Genomic DNA, 13,163 nt, shown 5'->3' with positions numbered 1-13,163 from the left:
CACTGCGGGTTCACCAAGGGGCAGGGGTGGCCTTTGGGGCACCTGGAAATAGAGGGAGTGGGAACATCCTCAGCTTTTGCTTTCCCCCTCGTCCCGGCATGCTGTGGCTCCTCACACAAATATCCTGCCCTTTGCTTCCCGTTCCTTCTGGTCCAGCCCCAAATTGCAGACCCTGACACACCCAGGAGAAAAAAACAGCAACACCTCAAACCACAGTGGAGTTTGGTGGTTTTAATGGTGATTAAAGAAATCAACAGGGTATATTTCAGCTTTGAAATACAAGTGCAAAAAGGATACAGTATAATGTTTTCTGTACATTTCTTACAAAATAATAAAAATATTACATACATCCCATCCTGAAGTGGTACGTCACACCCTGCTGTGCCCATGCACCACATGTGCACACCAGCTGTAGCTTTTCCCTTTTATGTGCTGGACATAAAGTTAATGGAAAGCTCCAACTGGAGTCTAGGCAGATGTGTTTAGGGCAGTGGTAAGTAAACAGAAGGGGTGAACACAGGGACCTGCCCAGCATCCCCAGGAGTGCCAAGCCACCACTGTGCCCCTGGGACAAGTGGGCAGCATCACCCTGCTGGCACTCACAGCTCTCAGCTGCTCTCCAGTTTGATACAGAAAATACCCTTTTTTGCTGTGGTTCTGTGTTCTCCCTGTGACTGGCAACACTTTAACTCCCTGTGTAGCATGCCCAGGCCTAGCCCTGGCAAACCTGACTCCATTTTAACCACAGCACCTTCTTGAGAAGAAGTCAACCAGTCTATATGGCAAATAAATTAACCCCTTCTACCCCCACACCCTCCATGCCCCTGAGGCCACGGGGCACAGGTCAGTACCCGTCCTGGCAGTCATTGTCATCATAGTCAGCAGCAGGTCTGAGGCGGAGGGCGCCCAGCCGCTGCTTGCGGCCTCCGTGCTCCAGGCTCTGCAGGGAGCTGTCGTCCCCGTGGCTGCTGGACTCACGGGTGGCATCCTCCTGGGAGTGGCTCTCCGCATCATCCTCATCTTCCTGGGACTCGCTGTTGTCGCTCTCTGTGGACCTGCTGTCCTCACCTGTGTTGTCCTCTGGGCTGCTCTCATCCTCTGGCAACTCTGGGCTCTCAGCTGATGTGCTTGGCACAGAGTCATTCTCATCCTCCTCTGACTCCTCCACAGTGTCCTCTGTGGAATGGCTCTGGTCATCTTCATCTTCCCTGGACTTGCTCAGTTCACCCTCTTCTTCCCTGGACTCACTGTCAGGTGTAGACAGCACACTCCTGCCCTCAGCAGAATCCCAGTCCTCCTGACCTTCCCAGGTTTGACTGTTGCTGTGCTCATTCAAGGTTCTTACCACCTCTGGGGTCTCCCCTGGCTCTTCATCTGACTGTTCATCAGTGGTCTCCCTGGACTCTCTGTCCTCATCTTTCCTGGAGGGGTTGTCCTCCCCATCCCCATCCCCATCCTCCTTGGAGTGGCTGGAGCTTTTTTCCTCTGACTGGCTGTCAACAGGCTCTTCTGACTGACTGTTGTTCTCCACAGATGGGCTGTCTTCTCCAGAGTCACCGTCCTCCACCTCAGGGGACCTGCTGTCACCCTCCTCCCAGTGGTGGGAGCCAGCCCCCTGGGCACTCTCCCCACTGTTCCCCAGAGCACGGGGGCCAGTGTGGCGCATCCTGTAGCTGCTGCCTGGGCCGTCAAAGACAGAGGGATCATCCCCCTGCATGGCTTCATCCTGGAAGTCATAGCTCTCCACCTCCTGGCTGCTGCTGCTGGCCCCTCTGTGCCTGTAGGTGTGCCCAAAGCCATAGTTCCTGTAGCGTTGGTGGTCTGCCCCAGTGCTTTCGCTGCTGCTGCTGCTGCTGTGCCCCACACCAGCCCCGGCATCCCCATGGCCAGTATCATGCTCGTGTTCCCCTGCCCCATTAGCACCAGCCACATAGGTAGGGCCTTCATCCCTCTCCTCTTCCTCGTTGGCATCGAAGGTGTCGTCCCCACTGTCATCCTCCTCATCCAGGAACCCGCCGCCATGGGAGGGAAACCCGTTGGCTCTGGTGCCGTAGTGGTCTCTATTGTCAGCGTCATCAGTGTCACGTGCATCCGCCTCCTATGGAGGTGACAAACAGATGAATGCAAAGCCAAGCACAGCCTTGACCAATGCCAGTTTTGGGGCCAAGGGAGCTTTCCTGGCAGAGCAAAACATTCCTCTCCACTCACTCACTCACCAGGAAACCAAGGTCATTCCCATTGTTGGCACTCATGTCTTCATGGTCCACCTGGTTCACGTGCTGAGCCTGCCCAACTTGGTCTCCCACATCTTGGCCACTGAGCTCACCCAGCTCCTCATCCACAGCATTCCCACCTGCCAGGTCCCTGGAAAGTGCATTTTCCCCTGTCTCTGGACTGGCAGGAGGATGTCTGCCATCCCCACCATCTAGGTGGTTGCCCAGCTTGCCGATGTAACCTTCATTTGCAGTATCCTGCAGGCAAAACATGACATCGTGCTTTTGATTTATTAAACACCAACCACAGCATGTTTACTGCTGCTGCTGCAGGACCTCATTCCCAAGCCATGCAAGAGCTCAAGTATTTTCTAATTTTTGCACCTCAGCCCTTTAGTTGTTTCTGCAGATACAAAATAAAATGGTACCCACCAACAAAAGGGCAGCCCAGAAAAGCCCAAGCTGCGCTAATTCAGAGCACAGAAACTCCTTTTTCAGGGCCAGCACAGCAAAAGGTGTCAGGTGAACTGGGAACTTTTTCAGGGAGGCAAGTCAGAACAGGGTGAAACCAACCCAGCTTGAGAAGACTGAGCAGACAGACAAGCTCAAAGACCCAGAGAAGCAGCAGACCACTCCTAGCTACCTGGTCCAAGGATGCCTGCCCAGGGCTGGCTCCCCATCCCAGACTTGCCCCCTGAGGGGCTGCTCCCTGTGGGACAGGGGCACCTGTGGCTTACCTCCTGCAGGGCGCTGGGGTGGGTGGGTTCATGGCCAGGCACCTAAACACATCCGGGAGACAATTTGATCAGTGATCAGTGTGCCTTGGCTGGGCAAAACCAAGGGGTTTGGGGTGGAAGTGTCAGTCCAGGGAGTACTTACAGGGTAAGCACAGGCCACAGCCCAGAGGAGCAGCACTAGGAATGCAGCCCTCATGTCAGTCGTCCCTGTGGCTGCAACAAGGAATGCAATATTTGCAGGCTAGAGCAAAGCCTTTGCATGTGCCTCTGGCTGGAACTTGGCCCCACAAAGCCTTCCCAAATCACAGTGCTCAGCCTGGTGCATCATCAAACAAGCCAGGGATTTGTCCTTGTGCCACCTCCTGGCACCTCCTGTGCAGAAACCTCCCTTTAATTTGGGATTTGAAATACCCAGCTATGTACTGGCAGATTATTTGTCTGAGCATCATTAAGGAGCAGGAAAGCTCTCCTGAGTTTTCTGTTCCCATAGTAATGTCACCACCCAGCTGAGCTCAGTGGTTGTGACAGGAGCCTGCACCTCAGATGGGCAGCACTGTGAGACCATGGGCTGCAGAGCTGCACCTCCCACCTGGAGTGGTCCCCACAGCCTCATAAAATCTCCCACCATTCCAAAGTGGAGCATCCCAATGAGATAACACCTCAGAGAGCTGCATCTCCATAGCCCTCTGGGTGGGCACCCCAGCAGCACTGCTGCCTGGCAGGCAGATAAAGCAGTGGGAGCTTTCCTTCAGCTCTGCTCTCATTTTCCAAGAATTTTCTTTAAGCAACCCAGCACCTCATCCCTATGGGATACACTAAACACACTGAACATCACCCTGCACCCATAACATGCTGGAATGAGCACACTTCTGATTTCTTCCCTGACAAAGCAACACCTACATCCCAGATGATAAGCCTCCTGCTTTCAACCAAAACTTGTGAGGAAATCTTCAACCCCTTTTCCCAAACGTTGCCATTTTCCCTCCAGGTAATGCCAGATCAACCCAAAGAAACCAAGACCTTTACCTCAAGGTGTGATGCAAGCCTGTGTCTCCTGTGGTGCTGGGGAAGGGATGAACTGGCTGCCTGTGTTGGAATGCTGCGGGCTGTATGTCACAGGGTGGCCGGGCAGGCATTTAACTGCTGCTCAGTGCCAGCCCCGGGCCGGGGGCAGCCAATGGCACCACCGGCAGTGCTGCTGCACCTGGAGGTGTCACCGGGAACTGGCCTCCCACGCTTCCTCTGGCCTCCGCCAGGACACTGGCCCTAAAAAAGCTCCTTGTGGTTGCAGGATGATGAGACGGGAGGGCAGTTAATGGCGGACTGTGCTGGCCCTGTGTTTTGACTGCTAAATTTATCCCATTCACACACTTCCCTCCATGACACATGCAAACAACTACATCGTCACCCACGCCAAGCATTGGACCCCATCCCAGGGACGGCATCCTCCTAACCTGTGCAACCTAACCTTGGGAGCAGAGTCTGCCCTGTGCCATGGGCCAGGGTGCTGAAACACACAGGGACCATTTCCCTGCCAGGTCTCAGCCTTGTCCTGTACCTTGGGGCAGGAGCACAAAACCACCCCAGAAAGAGAGTACTCATTTTCATGCCCACACGGGCACTTGTGCCAGGAAGAAGGGAAATACCAAATGGAGGTGTATAGGGAGCATCCCACACTCTGCACTGAGTGTAGCATTCCAGTGCTCCTTCCAGTTGCTGGACAGGGAAGGGATGCTACCTCTGCTCTGGAAAACTCAGGCCAGAGTTTTCCAGGTATGTGCCATGGGGACATGGACAGGGCTGCAGCTTTGCTGGCATTCACAGGAGATGTTGGCACTGTGAAATAAATGACTGAAGGAAACTTGGGCAGGGTCAGGATTGAGCCAGAGCTCTGTAAACTGCAGGTTATCTGAATTTGCTCAGGCTGTAGAAAACAGCATCCAGATGGCATGTCTCATGCCGGACAGAGCATCTTGTGAAACCAGACATGTCAGTCTGCTGCTGGTGTGATTTCATCCTCACAATCTCCTGCTGTTCCCCCCCTCATTACCAGCCCACAGTCCATGCGTGTCTGTCCTGCAAAGACTGTAAGGTGCTGAATGTGATGAGTATAATTTTTCTCCTTCCTCCTGTGCCCCATGCAGGGAGGCCCCAGTGCCACTGTGGCCCCATTGCTTTCCCCACAGCCCCTTGGCCTCAAGATGGTCACCATCAAGCTGCTCATTCCTGTGTCCATACCTTCAGCAGATGTTTTCCCTCTTCTTCCCCACCTGACCCCTGCCGCAGATACCGTGGGATGTATTTTCCTTTTGACCTGTGTCAAAATTATACCCCTGTCCCCAGCCAGATATGAGTTCATGTTGCCAACCTTTTTTAAGCACCTCCAACAATTACCATGTTTTGTCTTTTTTTTTTTTTTTTTTTTTTTTTAAATATCAAACCTGCATTTAACTTAGCCCCCAAAGATCTGGTGTCCAGGTGCTGTGGTGCAAGAAAGAGATAAACACCAAGCTCTGCATGCCTGGCTCTCTTATAACACACATCACCCATTGCCCCTCCAGACGCTACCCCAAGGTCACTTCCCTCCTTTGCATCGGCCTGAAACACCTGCAGCACCAGCACACCCAACAATGCTCACTGACAGCATGCTGACCTGACCCACAACCCTGTAACCTCCAATAGCCCTGGGTCCATCGATGAGGTCTGTGCCCCAAATCCCTTCCAGAGGTCATCCTACAGAATTAGCCAGATTGCCCCTGCCTCTGTTTTTCAAGGAAAGGAAACCCCAGCCCACATATTGCAACCTTACAATTAACCTTATATAAAGTAATACTAAGGATTATTGTTGTTACAGCAGAGGTGTGAAATGGATTGAGGGGGGGAGCAGCAGCTATCTGTTGGGTGTTTTAAATGCCACTGGGCATTTCCCCAAGTCCTATCCTACCAAGATTCTCAGTCCCTGAAAGGAAGATGGGGGAAGCCTGGCCAGGTTAAAGTTGGCACCCTCAGACTACCAAGTCAGAAACTAGAAGACTGGCAGGGCTGGTAAGAAGATGCAGGAATATCACTCCTCTGTTTGACAGTCTGGACTGCTTAGTGTTCATGAGAACAAAGAAATGAGTGCAGACAGCAGGAGGGATAAGAGACACCAAAGCCAAAAGACAAGCTTGCACTACAGCCAGCCAGCTGGTGGAGGAAGAACATAACAGCTGCTCTCCTGCACTGATCAAGACAGTTCAGCATCAAAAACTCAAGAACTAAATAGTGTTGTAAAAACCACTGTTCCCTCTTTTTTTTCCAGTCCAGGGTATTTTAATAATATTAATGTTGCTGGTGCACTTCTCTCCTGAGTAGACTTAACAATTTTGACAGCAGCATCAAAAGGAAAAGGATCAGTGAATGACGGGAGCAGGGAAGACTAGGATGAGAGCAGGACCCAAGGCACATGTCCTCAGTACTCAACCAAACACTCAGCACCAGCTCCTACCTTATGGTCAGATCCAAATCCAAATCACTTTCCCCCACACTTTCTGGTGACAGGTATTATAACACAGTTTCATTTTGTTACCTGAGTAAACACTGTCTGCGATTCACTGCATTAACACGACACAGAGCCTAGTAGCTAATGATGACATTTTAGGGGTTTGAAGAGCAACACTGATATTCCAGCTCCTTCGGGGAGCAAGCCTAACAGCTACAAATGCTGTGATATGGAACTACCAGCATATTTGTCACAGCATAGAGCCATGCACAAGCTTGATTTCTTCTAAGCCTCTAAAATTTGTTACTTCTCCTTGCTGGAAAAGAACATCTCACAGGAGCCTGAGTCCAGGGGCCCTGAAATACAGACACACACAAGGCACCTGCTAAGCTAGACCTCTGCGCAAGACCAACAGCCCTCTCCCCTGGTGTCCTGTCAGCACAGGGGGTAGGATCATTAACCCTATTCCATGTCGGCCATGGAGTTTCCTCTACAGCCAGAGAAAAAAGGCACTTTAAAGGCACCAGTCGTTTGCTGTATTTCAGGCACCTATTTCAGATATCACAGATGTCTCTGTGACACGTCAAAGGGAGGTGCTGATCTTATCCTACTCACAAGATGCACAATGCCCTTTCCCAAAACCTATGCAAGACAAGCTCCCAAAATCCCTCACTTCCCACCTCTTGTGCCAGACCCACACTCTATATATGTCTATTTATAGCATTTTTCTACCATCCTACTCTGAGCAATGACCTCCAGCAAAACCAGCATATTGCCCCGGTGGTCTGTTGGGACAAAGGCTCACAGGTGTTGTACCTGCTCTGTGCCACTTTTGCCAAAGCAAAACAGAAGGAGCAATAATTGCTATCCACATCATGCCCACTGCAGCTGGAGCTCATGGCTGGACAGGTGCTTTGTGCCATCCCTGCCAGACGTGTGTGACTGGATTGTCAGGTCCTATAAATCTATATTCATCCACCAACTTGCCTGAATTCACTAATTTGAGGCTGTGACTTCATCAGATGTGGATCATTTCTGCCTGGCCACTGTTAGATCCAACACACCTTCCTGCACACAGGCACTACTGCATCTTGCTGCCTTCAGTCAAAATAAGGGAAGGGACAGATGCTCAGCTCTGCCTCACAGCAGGACCTGTTTTGACGGTGCTGGCACAGCTACCAGGTAGCTCCAGACTACTACTACTGGAACTCCAGCTCCAGCCCAGTGACACTGGACTGTCAATAGCTCAGCATTGACAGCAGTAATCATACAGACACTAGAGGGTAATTACAGCTCCTAACATCTCATTCAGAGTACAGTATCTTTTACAATCACTTCCTGCTCACAATTCGACCCCTTGGGAGGCGAGAGCAGTAAGTATGTCAATCACAAGCTGGAAGTGGAACAATAACGCAGCCTTAATATGAAAAGCTTTCTGCAGCTTTCACCCTGTGCTTGCTCCCATCCAACTGGAACTGCAAAGATCTGGAACGCAGCATAGTGTCAGTGCTCTCAGGAAGGGAAATATGGCAGTGATCAGGGGCCAGCCTTTCTCCTGATCACATCAGTGAATTACTCAGGGTGACATAGGGGCAGTTGTGCTATTTGTGCAGGTCAGGTGTGTTTCTGTCTCCTGAGTCACAGCACCCTGATTTCTTGTTGGAGGGGACAAAAACATCAGAAGGAAACGACTGGTGGCAATGGATTGTATGAAACAGGCACTGCAGGAGTGCAAACGGGTAGTGCGGAGGCACAGGCTGCCCAGAGAGGGCAGAGAAGTCAGGACAGGGCTGGCAGCTCAAGGGATGAAGATGTTTGTATGAAGAGCCAGACCCTCTTGGAGAGCGGTCAGGAGTCCTCTGATTCCTGTACTGTCATTATGGCTCACTCAGGCTAAATTTATTGCTTCTCGGTGTTGCTGGACAGGAAGAACTACCACAGTCCCCTGGGAGCCTGGAAAAACTGACACCGTCAGTGCAGCTCTGAGCAAGAGATCATCAGCAATTTGGCTCATACCTCCAAAGGACATTTGAATCCTCAAAATCCTAATAACTTAAAAAAAAAATAACATGAGGAACCAAGAAAAGAAAACCCAAACAGAAAAAAAAAAAAGGCAAAAAACCCCCTCCACCACAAAAAAACCACCAAACCTGAAACCCCTCACTACCAAAACCCAAGCAATGCCAAACAACTCACAAAGCCAGAGAAGTCTCAACTAATACAACCACAGAAAACAAAAGCACACCACATCACACATCTGGTGACTTTCATTTGGTTCACAATCTAACTTTTTATTAACTATTATTATGTGAGTGCTGTACCCACATCTTCCACAATAATCCATATTGCACAACGGTCTATGCAACAAAAATCCCATAGAAGCTACTCTATACAGGAATCTACATGCTTATGATAAACTGCTGTTCAGCAAGAAACAAGTATTAAATCCAAGGAGATGTTTCTTGGTTTTCCGTTGTTCCTAAAAAGGTCGTTAAATACTGGGAGGAGGGGTAGGCCAAGCTTAAGCAGTATAAGCATGTTCTGAATATCAGGGCAACAAAGAAAAATTTGGAATTGCTTACTGGATGTTGTTTTCCTGAAAACAGTATGTGAGATTGTTGGTGACAAACCTGTCAAGTACTCAGCCAGCAGCCAAAATGCCGGTGTGCACTTCCCAGGGAAGCTGTGTACAGCTGACTGCCAGCATGCTAAAATACAGCTCAGGAACATCACCATGGCAACTGACAGCAGCCACCCCTTATCGGGGTTTGCTGTTATTTGTCTCTACCCCGATACGGGAAAAGTGGTTCTGGGTGGCCGCACTTTCGAAGAACGAGTCTGGACTCTAAGGTTTTTCGGTCTTCAATCTTGTTTATTAATTCTTATCTACAATATTTTCTCTTTGCCCAGCCGAGGTCTTTTCAGCAGGACAGCCGAGTGCACTCTCCCCGCCTCTCGGGCTGGTGCCATCTTTTATACTAAAAACTACATATACTACACCATCCAGGGCATCCAGAGAGATGTCCTGGGTTCCAACACCCCTGATCCTGAGACAGGGGTCTGCATTTCTGCTCCACTTTCACAGGGACTGCAGTAGGAATTGAAGCTGTTTGCTTTTAAGACCTACATTTATGAGATCTTCAACTCATTCTCTCAGTAGTCAATTCACCCAATTCAGATACCAATCATGAAGGCTGGATCCAGCCTTCACTCTTCCGTGATGACTTTAACACTCTTCCTTGTCTGATTTATCAATAAATAAAACTTCCTAACCATTCCCCCTGCCCCTCCAGTTGTTCTTTGTAATTTCATACAAATCACCTTAAATGGGCTGCTGTAAATGACAGATGAATTCTTACACAACTCATTCACACTCTGTTAAACTTCCAGTAGAATTCAATGGTACACCTCAAAGCAGCTGCATATGTTGATTGCACATGCCAATCAACACTTTTTGAGTCAGTCTAGTTCCTCTGCACTATTCCTGCTGGAATAGTCTCTCATTACTGGTGGTTTTTTTTCTGAATGCTGAATGCATAAAAGATTATTGCACAGGAGATAAGAAGGAGGAATCTTAAAAAACAAAGCTTGTAAGAAATGAATACTGGGTAAGCATTGACCCTCGTGCACAGAATTTGATTTTGCATAACCAGTCACAAACAAAAAGATGTGAAAATATGTTTGATATGCAAGCAGGGAAGACTGACGCAAACAAATGAGAACAAGGTGCTGCCTGGGGAAGCACGGTCAAGACCATGTGCTGCCTGTTCCCTACCTGCATGGTCCCACAGCAGGAGCAGGAACACAAAGCCTGCCTCCAACTTCTTTTAGTAACTTCAGGGCTTCAGTTATTGACAAAACCTTTCCTGACTGTTTCTAGTATTTCTGACTCCTGACAAATCTGCAAATTCCGGCACTGCCTGCTCCAGTCACATACGTAACCGTGCTGTGGGAGCTGCCCTGCTCTGCCCAGATGTAATTACATGGTACACTTTGTGGCTTTCTACAAGGAAGTGGCAACATCACCTCTGTCTTCCACCAGGCTCCTCTCCAGAACCAACCCAAATGGGATTGCAAAGCCATGAAAGGACTTCCTTTGTCTGCCCAATCACATGGGATCGCAGGAGGGTCCCTGGAAGCATCACCCCAGCTTATGTGCCAGAGCATCCTTTTACCTTCAGCAGGGTCTTGGCACTCCTTATTGAAGAAATCAGGCGAGAATCACATAAGCTGATCCATCTCAACCATAATCCTCTCAGCACCGTGGGCTTAAGCACTTCACTACCCAGCCCACGTTCAAATCTTGCCCATGCCCACAGCCATCATCTCTTCATATGACTAATGTGCTCCAGCAGGTAAGCTCAAATCTTTCCATTCCCTCCAACTGAAAAATAAATGGAATAAAGGGAGGTTTCCATTTGATTCACTTCCCCTTTTTTCCTTTCAATGAAACCAAAACCCAAAACACAGCCAGCGTGAGTTAGCTGAGCATTAGCGCAAACAGTGCATTCAAAGAGACATCATCAAACCCCCCTCAGCCATTTCCCATTAACAAACCCAGCCTTTGCTGCACTGTACCAGGACGGCCTCACAACCAACAAGGGGCTAATAGTCATGATTCCATCACAGCGCAGCACAGGGAAATGCTCCATGATGGAGGTGTGGGATGCTTCACAGAGGGGCTGACATATAGGAGCAAGAGTTGGGCATGGGCTGGGTACTGCAGACCACTGAGTGATGCACAGCTCACCAGAACTTGGGCTAAAATTTCTGCCTTTAGGAGATAACAAAGAAACTAGAAAATATATAGTATTATGGAGAATTTTACATGTAGAAATATTCCAAAGTATTATCCTTTCTTTCCTTTTCTGTAATGATTAGATCCTGAAATGGTGGCCATGGAGATCTTGCTCTACACAATGTGGGTGCTGCTGACAGGCTGTTCTTTAATGGCCGTGGACCTCAGGAGATGAATTTCTGGGGCAAAGCAGGCAACAGCCAGGGATCTCTATAAGGTGGTACTTCCACACAAGTGCTTTGCTTGCTCCCAGTTTGGGCCTTCCTTCTAAGTACAGAGAGACAGGCAACCATGCCCACACAGAGAGAAGGTACAGCATCCTTTTCCGTCCCACTACCTCATCCCATGGCAAAACTATAATTTGATTCGTCTCTCCTCAGCTATTTTTGGACTTTTCAGCACTGAAATTAGCATAACTCATACAGACAGGAAGTTGTTGCTACAGCACTAGAGAAGGGTGCTTGGAAATGAAAACCAGTCTTTGATTAAAAGAATAAAGTCAAAACCCCTTTTAATGAAAAATAGCCTCCAAAAAGGTCTATCAAAAGAATGCTCTGCTCCTTTACTACCACTTAATTTAGACAAAAGACAATGGGAACACTTTTGTAACTGCATTGTATAATTTACCAGGAGTTTCTGCAATGCCAAAGAAATAAACTAAGTTCTTTAAATAAAAATAAAGAACAAGAAAATTCAATAAATAGGAATTGAAGTTTTACTACGTGAGGCACATCTTGAATACCAGAGTATAACCAGACATGATCATCTGGAATCATCCAGGAAGTCTTCACCCAAAAAGTAATTTGGCAACCCTAAAAAGAGGTGAGATGGATCTCTATAAAAAAAATCTGAGGAGTTCACTGAGGATCAGACACAAACTTTAAACCAGCTCAACTACACTGAGCCTTCTCTAAACCCAAACCTTTGCCTAAAGAGGAAATGAGTCCATGTTAAATGCCTTCCGTGTTCCTGATGCTGGGAAGCAGGAGATGAAGGGTACCTTAAGGCAAGAGTGTTTCTCCTCACTCCTCCCTTCCTGACAGAAGGTCCCTGCTACCCCCAGGAAAGCTTATCACCCTCCCAGCTCACCCATCTCATTGCCCCTTTGCTCCCCTCTCCCCAGTACAAATCCAGTGCCCTGAGCAACCCCAAACAGGCATTAGGACTGCAGTGAAAGCCACCAGCCACTCCACCACAGATATTTATCTCCCCTCAGTGTCCTGTTCCCTTCTTCTTTAGTAAATTTTGTTTTGATATAAACTCTTCTTCAAATACCTTTCCCATCAGGAAACTGAAACGTGCTGGGTGTGGATTGCCTTCTAAAACTACTGTCATCATGTCACTCACAAGTGGTATTTTTAAACCCCTGGCTGGCTGAACAACAGACATTACAGACATTACACCCACTCTCCCACAGCCCCATTTTTGTCTTTCGAGAGGCTGTGAGACATCACACACGCAGATGGCAGGTTTGATAGTAGCCTGACCTTTGTGCTGGCATGAATAACACACTCTCCTTAGTATTTATTTCTATTTGAGGAACAGGCAGTTGCACGGAGTTGAGGATGCACAAAGCAAGGGGAAAAACCTGAGGGAAGAGGGAAGCAGTCACCCAGAAACTGGGGACACAATGCCATGGGGAGGGTACCAAAACTCTCCTGTGCCCTGAAAATCCTAAAAGCAGCTTCCTGATTCAGGGAAATGTCTAGTTGTGCACAGCCAAGCCAAAATGCCCCAAGAGCTGCTGTCCCCAAGCTCCCAGGAGTGAGGGAAGCTCTCTGAAATGCTGACTTGGGGGCAGGGTAAGAAAGGAGCAGGACAAGCTCGTTTAGCTGTACAAAATCACACTTGGGTTTTTCTGATTCCTGAGGAAGACAGACCAAGCATTAGAGCTGAAACAAGTCACACACTATAAGGGATATCAGCAGAACCAG

At 48.8% G+C, this 13,163-nt stretch overlaps 1 protein-coding gene across 1 annotated transcript in view; it reads right to left on the bottom strand.

Annotated features, from left to right (window-relative positions):
• Window positions 1-264: 264 nt before the first annotated feature.
• The window catches only part of LOC121360238 (dentin matrix acidic phosphoprotein 1-like), a 27,610-nt gene continuing 14,711 nt past the window's right edge, over window positions 265-13,163 (bottom strand). Inside the window, exons 2-5 of the mRNA XM_041479931.1 lie at window positions 3,093-3,163; window positions 2,951-2,992; window positions 2,217-2,471; window positions 265-2,098 (exon numbers count right to left, since the gene is read on the bottom strand). Of these exons, the coding sequence (XP_041335865.1) occupies window positions 845-2,098; window positions 2,217-2,471; window positions 2,951-2,992; window positions 3,093-3,146 (1,605 nt within the window). The 5' untranslated portion in view covers window positions 3,147-3,163 and the 3' untranslated portion in view covers window positions 265-844. The remainder of the gene's footprint in view (window positions 2,099-2,216; window positions 2,472-2,950; window positions 2,993-3,092; window positions 3,164-13,163) is intronic.

This window comes from Pyrgilauda ruficollis, unplaced genomic scaffold (genome assembly GCF_017590135.1).
Source record: "Pyrgilauda ruficollis isolate IOZ18807 unplaced genomic scaffold, ASM1759013v1 scaffold114, whole genome shotgun sequence".
NCBI classification, from domain to species: Eukaryota; Metazoa; Chordata; class Aves; order Passeriformes; family Passeridae; genus Pyrgilauda; species Pyrgilauda ruficollis.
This window is presented reverse-complemented; position numbering and strand designations above follow the sequence as displayed.